At 33.2% G+C, this 21,193-nt stretch overlaps 1 protein-coding gene and 1 pseudogene across 1 annotated transcript; one reads left to right on the forward strand and one right to left on the reverse strand.

The window, feature by feature from the left end:
• Positions 1-3,480: 3,480 nt before the first annotated feature.
• LOC104876613 (olfactory receptor 6C70) lies at positions 3,481-4,422 on the forward strand. The gene has a single exon (XM_010644799.2). It carries the CDS (start codon positions 3,484-3,486, stop codon positions 4,420-4,422), a length of 939 nt encoding a protein of 312 aa, XP_010643101.1. The 5' UTR covers positions 3,481-3,483.
• A 14,098-nt stretch (positions 4,423-18,520) lies between these two features.
• LOC104876669 lies at positions 18,521-19,506 on the reverse strand (annotated as a pseudogene).
• Positions 19,507-21,193: the final 1,687 nt, after the last annotated feature.

Here is a 21,193-nt window from a genome sequence, read left to right on the forward strand (position 1 = left end):
CTTATAAGAAATTGAACCAAAAATACTATGAACAATGTTTTTCTATTTTTGTGTTTTGGTACCAGGGATCAAACTTGAGCCCCTGCACTTGTGAGGCAGGTGCCAAAACCACTGAGCTAAATCCCCAGCCCATGAACCATGTTTTAATACTGTAAAATGTTCAAGTATAGGCAATAAATGGAAGTATTTAGGCATTTATGATGGATGTAATCATCATAGAGAGAAAAGACAGTTTTTCTAACCATAACGTATTGTAAAATGCAAGTGCACACACGTATACATCTCTCATATTTTTCTATCTTTATGTATTTATGTGCCAATCAGTAACATTGTATTTTGTATGGTATAGTATTGTACATATAGAATCAATTATATGTTGCCTCATTTTGAGCTTAATAGTCTTATGTCCAAGATATATTAATATTGCATATATAACTATAGTTTGCACATTTTATTTGCAGTAAAATATGCTGTTGCAAGTGAACATACTATGGTTTATTTTTCATTTTTATACTTTTATACTCATCTTTCAAGTTATGTTTGTCTTCTTTTCTAAGGCTTAGTTATTTGAACATAGCTTGCATTCACTATTTTTTCTCCATATACTGGAAATATTTTAGTAGAATGAAAATTATTTATTCTTAGAAGATATCTCATAGTTTTCTTAATTAGCTTTCTAAATGTTTTCAATTTATTGACGTTAGAACATAGGTTTTAACAACATTTAGTTTTTGCTTTATCTGTTTCTGTAGTTTGCTAATTAATAGCTGGGTATTTCTTCAGAAAATTTCACTCTATTTTCATAAAATGCCAGTGGATGGTTGCCATTGTATTCTCCCTCTCTCTCTCTCTCTCTCTCTCTCTCTCTCTCTCCTTCTCTCTTTCTTCTTTGGTAACAAAGATTGGATCCAGGGCCTCATCTGCTAAAGTGCTAAATTAACACTTAACACTCTATCATATGTTCCCCAGTTCTTTTTTTTTTTTTTTTTTTTTTTTTTGAGATGGCCTGACTAAATTACCTAGCCTGGCCTCAATTTGTGATCCTCTTGCCCCAACCCCCAGAGTAGTCTGGGATTACAGGAATGCAACAATATTCCCAGTTTAAAATTTGTTAATCTAAAGACCTTTTTTACTTTCTGTACACTCTCATGTCTAATATTGTCTTTTTACCACAAATATACTTTTCCTTTTTTGGCAGGGTTGTCAGGGCTTTGACTTTTATTGATTTTTTTCCAAGTAATTCACGCTTTTAAATATCCTGGGATGGGGGGTTCTTTTTTGTTGAAACAGAGTCTCACTATGTAGTCCAGGCTGGCTTTCAACTCTAGGCAATTCTTTTGCCTCAGCCTACCCAATGCTGGGATTACAGGTATGCACCACCACGCCCACTGAAATATACTAGGATTTTTACTTTAAAATTTAAAGTTATTAATGCTTTATCTAAAAAATACAGTAGCCATAGTTTCAAATCGAACATTTCACCCACTTTTGCATCCCTGTAAATAATTCTGAGTACTCTGGGAATTTGAAATAGGCTAAAAATATTTTATAACATACACATCATTTATTTTGTGATATTACATTAGAATTTGGAGAATGACATAAATTAGATGAATACTAATTCAGCATGATTTATTCTTTAATTCTGAAACTTATAAGCAGAGTTATTGAAAAATGATACCTATGTTTTAGTAATTTCAGTTTATTCCTAGTTGCTTTAAACAAATATGCTACAAACAGTGTCTCCTACTCTATTCCCTTCAGTTGTCCTTCGCTGCCTCTTCAAAGTGAACTTGAAGAATTCACTCAAACATGTGCCTTTTTGGAACTGAGAACTTAAAACACATTTTGTTTTTGTTGAATGCCGCAATTTAGCAAAAAATTAGATATGTTTTATTATGAAATTATGATTGTAAAAGAAAGCTCCATAATTTATTTCATAATTAAAATGGAAACTATTTCTATATCCAGAGCCTTTCACTGGGCTCAGCAGACTTCTGCAATGAGGGATCCTGGGCACAACTGCAGCTCTCTGTAACTTTATAAAAAAATAAACTTGATGATATTGTCTGTGGATAGAGACTGGTCTCTTTCCTGGTTATAAAGAGTCATTAGATATTGATATCCTCTGTGCATACTTCATTTGATTTTTGCAACTGAGATCAAAACTGTTTTACTGTCTTTTTAGAGATAAAAAAACTAAAATAAGGAAATTAATCTTCCCAAGACCATACAAGTAGTAAGTGATAAAATAAAAACTCTGCAAAATCTTTGACTTCAGTTTTAAACTCCTAACTTAGCCATGTTATTTTGGTTTGGGATATTTAGTATAACTTTGAAAAATTCAGCAGTAAAAGGACTGCTCAAACTTTAATCTTGTAGTGTTAAGTCCATTTTATAATTCTGAATAGGCTCCCACATTTGCTACAATATTTTGTTTGTTTGCTACACTCTTGTTTTATTATTCACTGTGTTTACATCCTCGGTTCTCTAGAAACCTATGATTACAAACATAAAAGACTATCAGAATGCAGTTATTTCCTCCAAATCAGTACATATTTTATATACCAATAGTTTCTTTGATTGCACAACTACAATTTGGATGATGAAATAAATTAGATGGGTACTAACCTGAGTTTCACTCAGGTGTATGAGTGATTGTTGGGATATGAAACAATGTGCTAAGAAATTACCTTTTATTCTTTTTTTTTTCTTTCACAGTGTTTCATATGGAAAACAGGTTGAGACTCTAAGTGCCTCTAACTGGGTAGAGATGGTGAGGACATGCAGGGTATGTTCTCTTTCCATTTTTTTTCTTTTGATCTTTGTTGCATTTAGCAAAATACTGAACTCAAACAGAAGATTTTGTTTTAGTTTGTTTCATAAAAGTGGCTATATATGGTAAATATTCTTTTTCAATTTCCTTAGATTCAACTAGTACTTATTTTTGTGATATTTACACATTTTCAGGTATTTATGTCTATCAACAGCTCATAACGAAATTGCAAAAAGTAAAAGTTGGACTGTTGGAATAGTCAGTTTAATTTGAAATTTTAAAGTTCAGGATCTAACTGTAGGTCTTAATTCATTATCCTGGCATGACTATCTTTAAGTAAAATTGATTTTTAACTTGGTACTTTTTGAATTCTGATACAATATTATTATTTAACTTATTTACCAATTGGACACATTTTTAATTACTTACAAATAACTGGTAGTTTGAACCAGAAGGCTGAAAACAATCAGCCGGTATAGGATTTGCAGATTTATTTCCAAAATGAATTCACTTCCACAGAACTTTTAAACTTCAGTGAAAAGTTTCTGTCTCAGAGTCATATATCAAAGATTTCACATTTTTGGAGAATCACCTTTTAAATAGGAATGATGAGGAGCATGGATTTTTTTCTTGGGTATATACCTATTCGTGTAGTTTGACTTTATGCATTTTTATTTCTAGAATTTCATTGAAATCACAAAAGAGAAATGAGGAACCATACAAGACAGATACAGTTTATCCTTCTGGGGTTGACAGATAATTCTCAGTTACAAATTATAATTTTCTTATTTCTTCTTCTAAATTATGTGTTGAGTGTGGTAGGGAACTTAACCATCATTGCCCTCACTCTGCTGGATTCCCATCTCAAGACCCCAATGTACTTCTTCCTCCGTAATTTCTCCTTACTTGAAATTTCATTCACAACTGCTTGCATTCCCAGATTCCTAAACACCATTGTAACCAGGGAAAAGACAATTTCCTATAATGGTTGTATATCTCAGCTTTTTTTTTACATATTCTTGGGAGGTACGGAATTTTTTCTTTTGGCTGTTATGTCCTATGACCGCTATGTTGCCATCTGCAAACCTTTGCAATATGCATCCATCATGAGCGACAAAGTTTGCCATCAGCTTGTCCTGAGTTCCTGGGTAACCGGATTCCTGGTTATTTTCCCTCCACTGATATTGGGTCTCAAATTGGATTTCTGTGCTTCGAATGTCATCGATCATTTCATTTGTGATGTTTCTCCCATCCTGCAACTGTCTTGCTCAGACACACATTTACTAGAATCCATGGCTTTCTTCTTAGCTGTGATGACACTCATTGTCACCTTATTATTAGTTATCCTTTCCTACTCTCACATCATCAAGACAATTCTGAAATTCCCCTCAGCTCAGCAAAAGAAAAAAGCTTTTTCCACATGTTCTTCCCACGTGATTGTTGTCTCTCTCACCTATGGCAGCTGCATCTTCATCCTCATAAAGCTATCAGCAAAGGAAAGAGTTACTTTAAGCAAAGGAATAGCTGTGCTCAACACTTCAGTTGCCCCTTTGTTGAACCCATTCATTTATACTCTGAGGAATCAGCAAGTTAAACAAGCCTTCAGAGCAGTGTTTAGAAAGATATTTTCTGCTTCGGAAAAGTAATACCGATTATTGAAATAGTTAACATGAAAGCTACCTGCCTTGCAAGCTCAAGGTCCAGAGTTCGATCCCCAGAAGAAAAAAAAATTGATAACTAATTTTAAATGTGCACTTTGTCTTGCCCAATATTAGAAACTATTTCTGTTCTACCCATTTTGACTTAACTTTCTGCTTTTCAATATGAAAACCATTCTTCATTAGAAATTTTAGAATACTACTCAGCCATAAAGAACAAGAAACTAGGGTCAGGGATTTGGCTCAGTGGCTCTGCTGCCTGCCTGGCAAGCGATCCCTGATACAAAAATAAATAAATATATATAGACATGCATACATACATACATACATAAAACGAAAAACTACAGACATTTATAGCTAAGTGGATACACATTGAGGACATACTCAAGTGAAATTAATAGGACACACATGTAAATACCAAATAGTTTCGCTGGTGTGATAAACTAAAAGTGTAAATAAAGATTCAAATGTATAATTGATATTGTGTAATAGGAAGAAAAGATCTAAAGGTGTTCAGGAAATGCAAAGGGTAGGGGAAAGGTAAGAAGGGAAAAAAGATAAGAGATAAGGAAAAAATGTAAACAAAGTCTTCTTAAATAGGGAAGAGAGGAGGGGGGAAGGGAGGCTAGGGGAAAAGGGAAAAAATAAGAACCAAAATACATCATGTAAAGTACAATATCCCAACTATGAATGTAATCATGTTGTATATCTAAAATGTACCAATAAAAAATTGATTTTGTGACATATATTAGATGCAGGTGCTGTTTCTAAAAACCACAAAATTAGAATAATAATTTATCAATATAGTGTAGTATTTTCTAATTTTACTACACTCTTTTGTTATGTATATGTAGGAAAGTCATAGGGATTATAAATTCAATTTGAGTAAAGTTTAAAACCATATATTTTATGATAAAGGGTGTTTAACTTAAGATGGCCAAAGCACTGATACTATATATTTGCTATAAAGAGAATCATGTTATTCTTCTTATATTAAAAGTTATTTAATAAAGACTTATTTCCATTAACTTGAAAAATTTGATTTTGTCTAACATGTTATAATAAAATGAATGAGAAGTTTTGGTTTTATTATAGAATACAAATTATTGAAAAGCTGGATCTGTTGGATAATTTTTTTTCATTATTTAGAGAATACTTTATTAGTTTCTGTAATCAAACCCACGTAGATATGACCTTACATATTTAGTATGATGTGTTACCCCTGTACACATGGAAAAAAAATAAAAATAAAAATAAATTAACATTTCTAGACGAATATGGCTGTCCATTTCTGTACAATGCCAACTCAACACAGTAAATTGGGATGACTTTTTCCAAAATTGGCAGCACCGTTAAAGTTTCCCAAAATTCAATTTATATATATATGTATATATATATTTATATTTATATAAAAAGACTGATAATAGTATGTTATACATCAACAGCAGCAAGAGCTTTTCCAGGTTCTGCAGTCATCTGAACAAAATTATAGACATTCAGCACATTCCATTAAAAACAAAACAAAAAAAAAAAAAGAAAAGAATAATATCCAGAAAACAGCAAAGTTCTGTTTTTGTTGTGGTACCTGGCATAATTTTTTTTTATTAGCATCTTAAGCATCATCTGGAAAGAGAACATTCTAGAGTAATATCATTAAATGTAGCTCTGATAAAGCACAGTCCCTACTATGTATCATAAAGCAGGTACAAGATATTTTACATTCATAGAGGTATGATAGAGTACTGTCCTACATCAATAATACTAGAATCAGTTTTGGCTTGAAATTTACTTTGTCTGGAAATAAGATTGCTACCCCTGTATTTTTCAAGGCTCCTGTCACATGGAGAATTGTTTTCTATCTTTTCACTTTCAGTCTCTGGACTTCTTTTTGCACTAGGTGTGTTTCTTGTTTACAACATATTGTTGGATTTTGCTTCTTATTCCATTTTGCTAGTCTATTTCTCTTTGGTGAGTTGAGGCCATTGACATTGATGGTCATAACTGATATGTACTGACTTATTATTGACATGTTATTGGCCTTTTGCTGACTCTTTTTATTTTTTCACCTTCTCCTTTTAATTTCTTGCCTTGCCTATTTGATTTGCTCTGTTGGGCCTCATGGTGTTGTTGCCTTCATTGTCTTTTTCTAGGATCTTGTTTAGAATTGCTTGTAGTACTGGTTTGGTATTCATGTAGTTTCTCAGGTGTTCTTTGTCGTGGAAGTATCTTATTTCCCCATCCATTTTGAAAGAGAGTTTTGCTGGATACATCAGTCTAGGTTGGAGGTTGTTCTCTTTTAGTACTTGAAATATGTCATTCCAGGCTCTCCTTGCCCCAGGGGTTTGTGTTGAAAAGTCTGCTGTGATTCTGATGGGCTTTCCTTTGTATGTGATTTGTTTCTTTTCTCTTACTGCTTGTAGTATTTTGTTCTTCTGTTGGGTTTCTGGGATCTTGATTATTATATGTCTAGGTGTAGATTTTTTTTTTTATTGTAGCTAGTTAGGGTCCGATATGTCTCAGTTATTTGAATGTCAGATTCTTCCCCTCTGTTTGGGAAGTTTTATGTCATTCATTCTGTGAACAGCTTTTTAAAGTCTTTTGTATTTTCTCCTGCTACTTCATGTATTCCTGTTAGTCTTATATTATTCTTCTTTGCATCATCTAGGAGTTGTTGGATCAATTTCTCATGATCTCTTACTGTTTTGAAGAGACCTCTCTTTTCATGGTCACTGACTGCAATCTTATCTTCTATATCTGAGAGTCTATCTTTGCATTCTTTTATTCTGTTGTGTACACTTTCAAAGGAGTGTTTAATCTCCTGGATATCTGTTTGAATCTGTTTTATGGATTCCATTTCTTTCCTATGTTGGGTGTTTATTTTTTCCATTTCTTTCTTATGCTGGGCCTTCATGGCTTCTATCATGGTCCTGAGCTCATCTATTTTTTTCATCAGTTTCTGCTCTAGAGTCTTGAATCATGACTTTCATTTTGCTCACCATCTCTATGGTTATCTGGGAAATTATTCCTGTTTAGAATTTTTCTAGAGCCTGATTGATCTGTTTTGTTACTTCCCGTGCTTTGAGTTCAGGGTGTCCTGGTGGTTCACTATCGGCCTTTTCATCCTCATTTGTCCTACTGTTTGCCATTGGTGAACTGGAAGTCTGTCCTTGTGTCTTGCTTAAGTGTTTTCTCATTTTCACTTTTGTTTTCAGGCTGTCCTTGGTTTAATCTCTGGGTTATCACCCAAATTTTCCTGATATAGTTGCACCCTAGCTTCTGTGTCTCTAACGACCCACAGACATTCTCATCTTCATGACATCAGAGAAAACAGCTCATCAAATCAACTACAATCCTTTATCCCAACTGATGCAATCAGCAACACATTATGATCAAGCACAATTTGGAAACCGACCATCTGTGGTAGTCACTAGTCTATCACCCTTAAATCATTTGAATTAAATTGAAATCAAGAAGCAGTCCAGAACATGTCTGCAGTGAACAAAATTTCAATATAGTGTATTTACCATTTAATGGCTCAGACAGAGCAAGTATGCAAGACCCCTGATCTCTGTTAGCTGATGGCTGAACCCCATGATGCTGACTGACCTTGGGCTGCAAGGCCCAGATTGAGTCCCCCAACCTTCTGAATGGTTGAACACCACAACGTTCTATTACAGGTTTCCCATGGCCTTTCTTTAAAGATGTTCAAAGTTGGGAATTCAGAAAAATACCCTTGATGACCACCTCTGCCTCTGCAGAGTGGGTCCAAAGACTGGCACAGTCAGAAGGACTGAGAGTGCAGGGGGGCACTTATGGGGGTTCAGGGGCATCTGCACGGCTACCTTTTCTGGTGCTTGAGCGATGGCGGCTGGGTCGGGAGCAGGTGTGGTTCTCCTTCCTGCGGTGGATCAGGGCCCAGACTCTGGATAATTTTTTAATATGTACTTTTTTTAAAAGCCATGTTCTTAAAAGTTGTAAATAATTATAATTTTGTAATTGTTAAATATGTTTTAAAAGTTCAAATAGAGCTTACTCTTTAAAACTAATGTGAAGAATTATTTAACAAAATTTTTTGAAGTATTTATTATCAGTATAGTAAGAAAGCATATTGTGATAACATTATAAGGACTTTGACTTTTTTAAAATTGCTGTAAAATGAAATATGATTTAATAAGTGGTTCACTCTGTATAAAAACTTTTCCAAGAATATACAACTAAGTATCATATCTTTTCAATATTTCAATTAATGTACTGTACAAATAGTGATATATGATGAATTACATTACTTTTTATGTAATCATCAGTTTTTAATTCTATGTAAATTTCTCACCATGAATTACACTAAACATTAATGTTTGAAAATGTATCAGGGATGTAGCTCAGTGGTGCCACCACCTGCCTCACAAGGGTAAGGTCCCAAATTTGATCTTCAGTACCAAAAAAAAGAAAATGTATACAACTTTAAAGATAAACTATATTTTATTTTTTCCAGAGTAAATAAAAGTAATTCTCACTCTCTTCTTTCACTCCAAAGTTTCAGGTCTTAAAACTTATAGGTGCCACAATTTATAATTGTCCTGATGTATACATGATTATGCCATTATACCAAGTGATTTATAACTTGGTGGTAATTAATGTATTAGCACAAGATTATCTTCCATTGCTAGTGGGTATTTGTTGTTGTGTACAATGTAGGTATTATGCATTTCCCTAGTCAATATTCTACTAAATCCTTGTCTACTGATTTTAATGACAATGGGAATAGAAAATACAAAGGAATTAAATAAAATGTATTACTAGATTATTGCTGGACTCTGATCACCACAATAAATTTCAAGAACATAAGGAGAATTCAATGTGTTTAAAGTTTAAAAAACGTGATTTTTTATATTTCAAGATAATGACATTACTTCCAAGAAGTGGAGCCTGTTGCCTTTAAATTTAGGCAGGGGTGAGTGACAGCTCCAACCAGGACAGGATGGCAGGAAAGAGGAAGAGGAGTCCCTCCATTTAGCACTTACAGAAGCCAACCAATCATGCTATGGAAAAGCTCAGATTTGTTCTAAGGAGAGGTCACGTGGAGCTGCATATGGAAAAATCCTGAGGCCTTAAACTGACCTCCAGACAAGATATGAGTAAAGGTAGCTGAACAATATTCCAGCACTTAGGCTTTCCAGGAAAATTTGAACATTTTCTACTCGTTACCATTTCAGGAAAAATAGTAGATGAACAAATAAGCACCATCTTACTTTAGACAGGCACATTTGTTTTCCTCATAAAATTTTAACTTACTGAGAAATTTATACAATACATTTTTTTTCACTTGTAGACTTTTAAATGCTTCCACAAATGAGCTGCAGCATCAGTTTGCTTTGCTTTACAAAATTCATTTTTACTATTTTGATCAAAATCAGGTTTTACAAGGGCCGGGGATTTTGCTCAGTGGTTCCATCACCTGCCTCACAAGCTCAAGGACCTGAGTTTGAGCCCCGGTACCCAAAAAAAGGAGAATTTAATCATGGCACTGAATTTCATACCAAAACAATATCTAGTAATTGGCCCAGATCTCAATATTAATCTTCTTTAGTATATTGAATAATTAATACATAAAATGATAGTAATTTATCAAAAGGAATAACATCTTTTTTTTATTTTTTTTCATTTTACTATTTTTTAATTAATAAACTATTTTAGTACAGTTTTAAGATTACAGAAAATTTGAGCATAAAGTAGAAATTTCTAATACATTCCTTGTCCCCTTGCATGCACTTGCATGTCCCCTACTACAGACATTGTGTACTGCAGCATACATTTGTACAATTAATTAACTCACTTTGATACATCATTGTCACTAAAAATCCACAGAATGCATTAATGTCCACTCTCAGTGTTATGATTCCTATGGGTTTTGACAACTGTATAGTGTCACGTATCCACTAATGAGTATCACACAGTGATACTAAAGAACAGTTCCACTGCTTATTTCTTAAAGCAGAACCTGTTAGTTTTAACAAAGTTCAGTTTATCAATTATTTCATTTGAAGAACACCATGCCTTTGTGCTTTATCTGAAGTCATTTCCATACCCAAAGGCAACTTCGATTTTTTTTCTATTTTATTTTCTAGGAGTCTGACAGTTCAGCATTTTACATTTAAATTTATGATCCATTTTAAAATTTTTATTAGTATGTTTTCAGTACCTAATGATTACATTCATCATAGGGAGTTCTCAAAGGTACATAACACATCTTAATTCTTTTTGCTTCCCTTTCCCCTCTCCTTCATCTCTTTGTCCCCTTCCCAATCCTAAAATCTCTCCCAGTTTTTTGTTATCTTTTATTTTGCTCTTTATTTATATTTTGGGTTTCTCATATAAAAGAAACTATGTGATATTTAAGCTTGTGTGTCTGATTTCTCACTTTCATTACAGTCTCAAGGTTCATCCACTTTGAATTAATTTTGTGAAGAACACACAACACAGGATATGTTTCTAGACTCATTCTTTTGTTGTTGTTCCATGTAAATCTCTGGTCCTTCCAACATTACTTGTTGAAAGACTATTTTTTGCTCCATTGCATTGCTTTTACTTCTCTGACAAAGATAAATTGATGGTATTTATGTGGGTCTATTTCTGGGCTCTATATGCTGTTCCACCAAAATAATTATGTGCTGTCACCAATATGGTCTTGATTACTGTAGCTTTTTAGAAAGTCTGAAAGTTGGGTAGTGACAGTCTTCTGGCTTTGTTGTTCAATACTGAAATGGCCTTTTGGTCTTCTGCTTCTCAGTGTAAACTATAGACTTGTTTCATCAATAGCTACAGAATAACTTACTGAAATTTTTATAGAAACTGCACTCAATCTGTAGATCAAGTTAGGAAGAAGTGGCAGCTCAGAAATATTGTACTTTTCCATCCATGAACATGGAATAGCTCTCCATTTATTTAATTTTTCTTTAATATTTTATTAGAGTTTTTCAGTTTTCCTCAGAACTTTAATTCTTTTGTTTGATTTATACTTAAGAATTTTATTAATGGGACTTTAATGTAAATGGTAATTTCAAATTCAAATTCTACTAATGTGGTTTAAATTTCAAATTCTACTTGTTCTTTGCTAGCATACAAGAAAATAATTGGCTTTCATATTTTAACCTTGTATCACACAACCTTGTTATAATTGCCGATTTGTTGCAGGACATTTTTATTGATTCTGTCAGATTTTAGATGATCATATCATCTACAAAGACAGTTTCATTTCTTCTTTCCCACTCTGAATACATTTATTTCCTTTTCTTGTTTTACTAAGTTAGGACTTCCACTATGATGCTGAAGAGTAGTGGTGAGAAACATAATAACTTTGATATTGATTTTAGGAGGACAGCTTCAAGCTTTTCATATTAAAAGTAGTGGTAGCTTCCGAGTTGTTTTGTTTCATTTTGTTTTGGTACTGGGGATCAACTCAGGACCTTTTGCTTCCTAGGCAGGCCACCACTGAGCTAAATCTCTGGCTCACTATAGGTTTTTTTGTAGATGTTCTTTTTTTGGGTTTTTTTTTTTGGTACCAGGGATTGAACTCGGGTCCTTGCGCTTGAAAGGCAGGCCACCGAACTGCTAAACTAAATCCCAGGCCCTATAGATGTTCTTTATCAACTTGAAAACATTCCTTTTATTGATTTTGGTTTTTTTGTCACGAATGGGGGTGGGTCTTGTTAATTGTTTTTCTGCATCCATGACATAGTCATGTGATTTCTTTAGCCTGTTAATATGATGAATTACATTAATTTTTGACTGTTGAACCAGTTTTGCATACCTGGGACAGGAAGACAACCTTGTTTACTATGTATATTTTTAAATATTTGTTGTTAGATTAAATTTATTAACATTTGGTTGAATATTTTTGTACCTATGTCTATGAAAGTTCTTGGTTTGTAGTTCTCTTTTATTGAAATGTTTTTGGTTTGGGTATTAGTGCAATGCTAGCCTCTTAGAACAAATTAGGAAGAATTCCATTTTCTTCAATGTTCTGAAAGACTGTAGAAAGACTGTAGAAAAGGATAATTTCTTCCTTAACAATTTGGTAGAATCCACTAGTGAAATCATATGAGCCAAGTACTATCTGTTTTAGCAAGTTATTTATTTTTGATTCAATTTCTTTAGTAGATATAGGCTTGGTCAGAGTATTTGCTTGTTCTTATGTATTTTGGCAGATTGTATTTTTCAATAATTGATCCATTTCACTTGTTATCATGTTTTGTTATAGAGTTGTTCTTAATATTCCTTCATTATAACTTCAATGTCTAAAGGATCTGTAGTGATGTCTTTCATTTCTTTTTAAAGACTTTTTATTGTAATACAAGTACATATTAATAAAGAAAATATAAAAGCCATTCTATGAAAAAATAATTTTTCATAACAAAATGATTAGAGAATAACACAGTAATGGTAAATACACTGTTTATCATGATTTAAAAAGAATATATTTTCATTTGCTAATCTCTCAGCTCATTTCCTAATAATACAACACTTTTTTTTGGCCTCAAACATTTTAAGTATTCACAAAGTGTTTCATATTCTATTTGATTTTGAACAAATTCTCCCTATTTCACTCTATTATTCTTTTTGGCCATTATTTTCACTTTCAGTTTCTCATACCACAGAGACAATGCAATATTTACATATATGTGTTTGGTTTATTTCACTTAAAAGTATGTTCTCAAGGTGCATCCATTTACCTAGAAATGTCTCAAGCTTATCCTTCTTTATAGCTGAATAGTACTCCATTATTTTTAAAAACATCTTTTTTTATCCATTCATCAGCTGATGGGCATGTGGGTTGCTTCCAAGATTTAGCTCTTACAAACTCTGCCACTATAGACATGGGTGTGTCTATATCAGTGTGGTATGATGCTTTTTCACAGAACTAGAGAAATTATTCCTAAAATTCATTTGGAATCAGAGGAGACCTAGAATAGCAAAAACAATTCTGAGCAAAAAGGCAAGCCAGGAGAAATCACAATCCCTGATTTGAAACACACTACAGAGATTCTGTGATTAAAAACAGCATGATACTGGAAAAAACAAAATCAAATAAAACAAACAAACAAAAAAACCAGACTTGAAGATCACCGGAACATTCTAGAAGATCCCGAATGAACCTCAAACACACTTAGCCACCTTATCTTTGACAAAGGGGCTGAACATTTTCATTGAAATAAATGGTGCTCTAAAAACTGGCTTTCTACTTGTGGAAAGCTAAAACTAGACTGGTGTCACTCACCATTCTTTCCTTTCTGATTTTAGTAGTTTGTGTCTTTTTTTTCCCCTTGGGCTGGCTGGCTAGAGGTTTATTGATTTCATTGATTTTTTTCAATTAATCAGTTTTTGGTTTGCTGATATTCTCTATTCATGTCAACTGTCATTGAATTCTGCTCTAATTTTTGTTACTTAATTTCTTCTTTCATTAGATTTAATTTGCTCATCTTTTTCAAGTTTCCTGATGTAGGAATTTGGATGATTGATTTTAGATTTTTCTTTTCTAATACATGTATTCAATGCTATAAGTTTTCCTATAAGCACTAATTTCATTAAGTCCCATGAAGTTTAAAAACTTATGTTTACATTTTCATTTAGTTCAAAACACTTTAGAATTTCTGTTGATATTTCCTCTTTGACTCATCTATTAATTAAAAGTGTGTTTTTTTATTCTCCACGTGTTTTTAGAATATCATTGATATTCTTTATTGATTTCTAGCTTAATTCTATGGTGGGCTGAGGCACATATTGTATGATTTCTATTTTTAATCTTCATTAATTTGCATTTTATGATCCAGAATGCTGTCTATATTGGTGAATGTACCATGGGAACTTGAGAAGGATATGCAATTTGCTCTTATTGGATGAAGTAGCCTAAAAAAGTCAATTATATCCAGTTGACTAATGGTGGTTTGGTTCATTTTGGCTCAACCAGGACTTTATAATTTTCTGCCTACTGTATCACTTCTGAGAGAGAGATGCTGAAGTCTTCAACTAAAATAGTGAATTTATTAATTTCTCCTTGCAGTTATATTAGTTTAAAAGGAATAACATCTTAAAGGGACTTTATTTGGACAAATCTGGAACAAACAGAATATATTATAGAAAGTAATGTTTTTAATTTAACCAGTAACTAATAGAATAAGATAAATTTTTATATTTATATGGATATAAAAGAAAAAAACAAGGAAAACATAAATCCCTTTTATAGAGTCAAATGTTAATACAAAATGAATGAGTTATAAAGTATCAATAGTTGCCAATATGCTGTGGTTTGTTTAGGAACAATATATATTTTTTTATATTTTTATATATATTTATATGTTTATATTTATTTATATTTATATTTATATACATATTCTCAAACTATTACTTAAAGTAAAAGCCAAAAGTTTAAGACCTAGCAGCCACCACCTTAAACAAAAAAACACAGTCTTACCAATAAATTAATGACAAAATTTCATTGTTACTAGACACGAAATGACAATGTACTTAGCTAAAACTAAACAAACATGAAGGAAAACAATGGAGCATAATACTTGTGTGATTAAATTAAACTGATTAATTCACTCAATAATTTTGAAAGCTCATATATTACACTTTTACTGCTAGAATTTCTATTTAGTGTTTTAAAGATTTGTTTTATTTTTTAATTGTCTATCTTTTACCATACTGCCTATTTATTACTTCCTATATCATTAAAATATTTACAATCATGTCTGTAGAAAATATTTGTAAGATGCTCCAATATCTTAATCACTTGGTATTGGCTACTGTGCTCATCTTTATTTTCTCCATTTCTACTCACTTCTATAATCATTCTTTGAAATATTTCATTCAATGCCACACATTATGGTTAAAAACTTTTAGATGCTCTGTTATGATTTTCTTCTCAAAAAAGTTATATATGTCCTTTTATTATATAAAGGATCAAAAGATCATCTTTATCTTGTTCATGTTAAGTTTCAAAGGATTGTTCTATGTTAATTGTGCCATCAACTTGGGCACATGCAATGAAAACTTCTACTTTCGGAATGGCTTTCTATCTACTTCTGGACCTCCACAGGCCTCATCTAATTTCTATTTCCTGAATTTACAAAGATTACAACTTTCAGGGCCAGGGATTTAGTTCAGTGGTGCCACTGCCTGCCTCACAAGAGCAAGTACCAAGTTCAATCCTCGGTACCAAAAAACAGAAATTACTGCTTTCACAGCTCAGCAGCACAGCACCTGTCTGTCAAGTGCAAGGCCATGAGTTTAATTCCCAGTACCCAAAAACAAAAGATTATTTCTTTCCTTGTCATCTGTGTTCACCTAACTCTACAAACTGGGAAACTTACTTGGAGAAAAAGTAATCTGATCAAAGAGGAATGATTCGAAGGATCATATTCATCCTAATTTTTGCCTGTTTTGTAGTTTTCAGGTGATTCAAGTAAAGTTGCTTTTTAAACATATTGCTTAGTTTTATTTTAATAGTATTTTATCATAATAGTAACTTAAAAGAGGATTTGTCTGACAAAGATGTTCTACACTTATAAGAGGAAAACACTTCATTTTCACAGTTCACAAGTAGACTTGAAATGATCAAATTACAGTCCAGGCACTTCAGAAGTCCTGTGTACTTTACTGTGTCCTCAATACATGCTGCTCTTGGGTGAAGTGAATATTACAACAGAAGGAAAGTTAAAAAGTTACAAAATATGATATTGCTTGTAAATTTTCTGCATTTTGAGTCACAGGAAATGTCTGTTCATTTTCTAGTTAGTATGAGAGAAAAATGCAACATCTTAATTCAGAAACCTATCACAGTGAACACAGTGCCTCATTACAGTAGACTAATTCCTAGTTACATGGATTTGAAGCTTCTTTTACATCCTGTGGGCTAGATTCTTTTAGTTGAGAGTTCACAGGTATCATCAGCACAGAAACATATATTAAGAAACCTGGAGCCGGGTGTGGTGGTGCACACCTGTAATCCCAGCACTCAGAAGGCTGAGGCAGGAGAATCACTGTGAGTTTGAGACCAGCCTGGGCTACAGAGTGAGTTCCAGGTTAGTTTCAACTACATAGTGAGACCCTGTCTCAAAAAACCAAAAAAAAAAAAAAAAAAAAAAAAAAAAAAAAAAAGAAGAAGAAAAGAAACCTGGGTAGAATTTTGTAGGTCTCTAAATCTCAGGGAATTATGCTAATATGTGTTTATCTTAACACATTGAAAAAATTATATATTTCTAATTTAATGTAAACATCTCTAGGTTCACAAGAAACCTATCAGCATACCAGGGTGAATGCTTATATTGTATATGCTTCTGATAGATTAGAAACATCTGTTTTCAAGAGATCAGTTCTAAATTAAGGAAAATGCCATAACAAAGAATGTGTGTCAGGGAATTGTGTAATTTTAATGAGGTTACACAGAAGTAAGTTGGTGCTAGTAATCTGAGTATTTTTCTTGGTCTGTACCACAAAGCCAGGGCTAGTACTTGACTAGAATGATGACATCGCAATCACTATCTTCCTCACCATCCAGACTTCTTTCCATCTGATATCACTCCTGACATCACCAGTGAGATGAGAACATTCACACAACTCCAAGACTGGAAGGCTGTGTGTTTGTGGGATGAGTTCCTCAGTACACCTCACACTTGGATGCAACTGGCCCAGAGTTCCATGGCCTTCGTGCAAAGACATTTGCCTTTCTGTGTGCATGAGGGATGCTGACGTCTTCTTCTTAGATTTTTTTCTACATCGGAGTAAGCAGAGAATTAGAGTGGGGATCTTGTTTTACTAAACCTCAGGGCCGACTCCGTATATGCTCTTTTTGTGGCAACTTGCTAAGGTCCATCTCGCTGAGGCGCACATATTAAGAAGATCAAACATGGACTTGAAGCAAAGTCTTGGTTACAACTTTCTGAGATCATATGGAAAATGCATTTCAGTAGCACAGGTTAATAGGATGACAGTAATCAGACTATCTAATTTTAAGATTATGACATCAATTTTGGAACATAATAGAGCTAGAATGTCAGAACAAAGGAGCTATTTTCCTAAGGGCTGTGGTACAAGCTGATCAAAAAAAGACTTTTTCTTCTCTGAAGCAGCTGCTCAATCAACATCAGTGGCTTTGTTTTCTTTCAAACAATTGTACTCCTAAACTTACACCTCCAGGTTAAAAAAAAATACTATTTTTCATCCTGAGTGAAATTTCAAAGCTTCAAAGTTAATTCCCTATACTTACTGATTTTTCCTTTTTTGTAAATATATGACTTAAAACTGATATGAAAAATGAAGTAATACCATTTCATTTCTTTGCTGTTTCTCTATCTGCTTTGGTATTAATTATTGAGCCATAAACTTTGCCTTTCTAACTTTTATAATATATCATTAAAATTAAGCAGTTAAAGGAAAAATATTTCATTATTTTAAAATGTATATAGTAGAGACAATCACATTGGTTTTAATAGTAAGTATTTTAAAGAGTCTTTTGTGCAGGCTTTCTTTCAGATTTTTTTTAGCACATGAGAGGTCTATGGTGAATGACACACTAAGTGATTTTGTAAATAACTTTCAAAATTAGCAAAGACAAAAAAAAATAGGGCCAGGGATTTAGCTCAGTGGTGCTGTGCCTGCCTCACAACCGCAAGGTCCTGAGTTCAATCCGCAGTACCAGGGGGAAAAAATTAGCAAAAACTTCACATAAGGAAGGAGGGCCTTATCTAATATGTTTTAAATATATATCTGCTTTTGTTGCTTTATCTTTTTGTTATTTTCATTCTTGGCTTTGTAATATTAGTTTTGATAACTTTGTTTTACAGAAACTAGTACTATTTCCATATATTGGAACCATCTATAATTTATCAATTTTAAAATGTATCAATTTTTCTTTCTTCTCTACAACAAGGAAAGTGAAGAAAACTTTAATTTCTTGAAAATTCATTTTTATGAGGGAAAATATCAAGAGTTTGGTTTGATAGAACAAACCACTTGATAAAAGTGAGACCATTATGTAATATTAAATGTCTTTGAGGTTAATCTGAAATAATTTTATAGAGGAAAAAAGTCATAAATTATAAGCTCTAGTTAAGTAGATATATGAACTTTCTTTGATCAAAACTTCTGCTCCTTTGAAGGAAATATGATCTTTTTTGTTAGAGTGACTGAAAGCTTGTTTCACTTGCTTGTTCCTCAAAGTGTCAATAAAGGGATTTAACAGGGGTTCAACAGAAGTCATGAGAACTGAAACTCCTTTTTTAATGGCCACCTCTTCCTTTGCTGATGGCTTGATGTAGATGAAGATGCAGCTGCCATAAGTCATGGAAACCATAATCATGTGAGAGAAGCAGGTGGAAAAGGCCTTTTTCCTTTGCTGCACAGAAGGGAATCTCACTATTGTCCTGAAGATGTGTGAGTAGGACAGAATCACACAGAATAATGCAATAATTTGTGCAAATACTGCTACAAGGATAATCATCTGTTCAGTTACCCATGTATCTGAGAAATCTTTAGGAGAGGACTTGCATCACAGCTAAAATGATCAATAGCATTGGAGTCACAGAATTCAAGCTGGAGGCCCAAGATAAGAGGTAGATAAGATAAGAGGTAGAACTATAATCATCAAGGCAGATACCCAACAAGATAAGACTAAAAAGGTACACACTCTGTTGTTCCTGATGGTCTAGAAAAGAGGTTTACAGATGGCTACATAGCAATCATAGGGCATGGCTGCCAAGAGAGAAAAAAATCTGTTGTTCCAAAGAGAATAACAAAGAATATTTGACATGTACAAGTATTGTATGTGTTGGTATTGTACCCAGTTGATAAACTGTACAGGAATCTAGGAATATAGACAGTGGTGAATGAAACTTCTAAGAAGGAAAAATTTCTGAGAAAAAAGTACATAGGAATTTTAAGGTGAGGATCCACCACTGTGAGGATGATAATAGTCAGATTTCTAGTTATACTCAACACATAGGTGAGAAATAGAAAGATAAAAAGCAGAACTTGTAGTTGTGGGTCATCAGTCTGGCCCAGCACAATGAAAGTCATTACTGCACTGGGGATTTAGCTCAGCGGTTTGGTGGCCTGCCTTGCAAGAGCAAGGACCCGAGTTCAATCCCTGGTACCAAAAAAAAAGAAGAAAGTTGTTAGTGCCATGTGGTTTCTCATCACTGTCCTTTGATGTTTAAAGCACCCTCTTGCAAAAATCAAGATTTTTATGAGGAGATAGATATTCAAAGACTACAGAAAAAAATCTGTGCAAAAAAAGTCAGTCAGTTTGCATTTGTTTTTCCTTTTTACATAAGAATCAATATTGCCACTACTTCAATGGCCTCCCTGAATTTTACATGCATGAGAAGTGGAGAATTCCTTGAGGCTTCATGTTCCTCTAAAATGATCCAATTTCTTAAAATATAAGTTTTTTACCTCTGCATTGACAAATGCATTTGCTTGCTGTGTATTATATGTGTTGAATTTACAAATGGTTTATAGAAAGATGCCATTTCATAGGTCATTATATGCTCTTCGTCCACAGCAGACTGCATATAACACACAGCCAGGTAAGTAAGAACATGAATTCTCTCCATTACTTCTATCTGATCATTGTTTTTAAAGTTAGAAGCATTTCTGTTGGAAAATAAATAAAGAATGATGAGAACAACAATGTTCCTTGCTTGGAAAAACCATAATATTTATTCACTGTTTGATGCACAGCTATTGTTACTACAATATGAGAAAACATAATGTTCAAGATATTTACAAAAAGATTTTCATGCCCTGTCCTTTATGTTCATTTGTTTTATTGTGACCAATTTTCTCTCAAAGTCCCAGAAGAAATCTATATTTAATATTACTAAATGCAGTCTTCCAGGTCATGCTTCTTACATGAGCTTTTTTAATTAATGCTTAGTTTTATCAAATAGTGAATTTCATTTGGCATACTTGTGATGCACATACTACTTTGATCATTTTCACCATCTCATAAACTTTTCCTTTTTCTGTTCCCTCCCATTTCTCCTCATCTTCATTCTCTAATAGTGGCCCTTCTACATTTTTACTGTCCCTTTTTAATCATTTTTTTAGATTTCACATATGAGATTTTCCTCCTAGTGTTTTTTTAATATCTTGCTTTTTTGTCTTCTTCATTATCTATTAATATGTGAAATATTCATGTCCTCCAATTTTCTAACTTCACACATCTTCTTGTTTTATCTTTGTTATTCTCTTTAGTTCATATCCTCTGTGGGGATTCCACTGAGTCTGATCATTTTCAATTTCTGATGTTCCTCAAAGACCAGATCTACCCCCTTTAACCATGCACTGATAACCATAAAGGTCATTTCTTGGTACCTGCAGAGTTTGTTTGAGAGCCTTGGGCAGATGCCAAAATCTTGGATATTCCATGAGTCACAAGTTAAGTATCTCCAATATTTACCTTTTACTGGTGCTATTTCTTGGTATAGATTAATCTCTTTTGTATGACCTATAAAGCTATTTATGAAAGTACCTTCTTTGATTTTTCCATTTTGGCACATGGCCATTTCTTCCCTTTTTTCTTGAGTTCCTTGAGTTCCACTAACATTGACCACTTGTAGTTCTTCATATTTCTACCTTCTCTTTCCTCTGCACAAGCTAATCTTTTGTACTGCCTATTAGTCCTTCAGGATTCCACTTAGTTGTCAATTTGTTGACAAAATTTTCATTTACCCAATCCAAGAGGAAGAGATGACAGTCA

The sequence above is a fragment of the Fukomys damarensis genome, unplaced genomic scaffold (assembly GCF_012274545.1).
Source record: "Fukomys damarensis isolate Sample0158 unplaced genomic scaffold, DMR_v1.0_HiC HiC_scaffold_15, whole genome shotgun sequence".
Lineage (NCBI taxonomy): Eukaryota > Metazoa > Chordata > Mammalia > Rodentia > Bathyergidae > Fukomys > Fukomys damarensis.

What these genes read in the sequence shown, in the direction of transcription:
- LOC104876613 (XM_010644799.2), top strand. Translation starts at nt 3,484, where the DNA reads ATGAGGAACCATACAAGACAGATACAGTTTATCCTTCTGGGGTTGACA.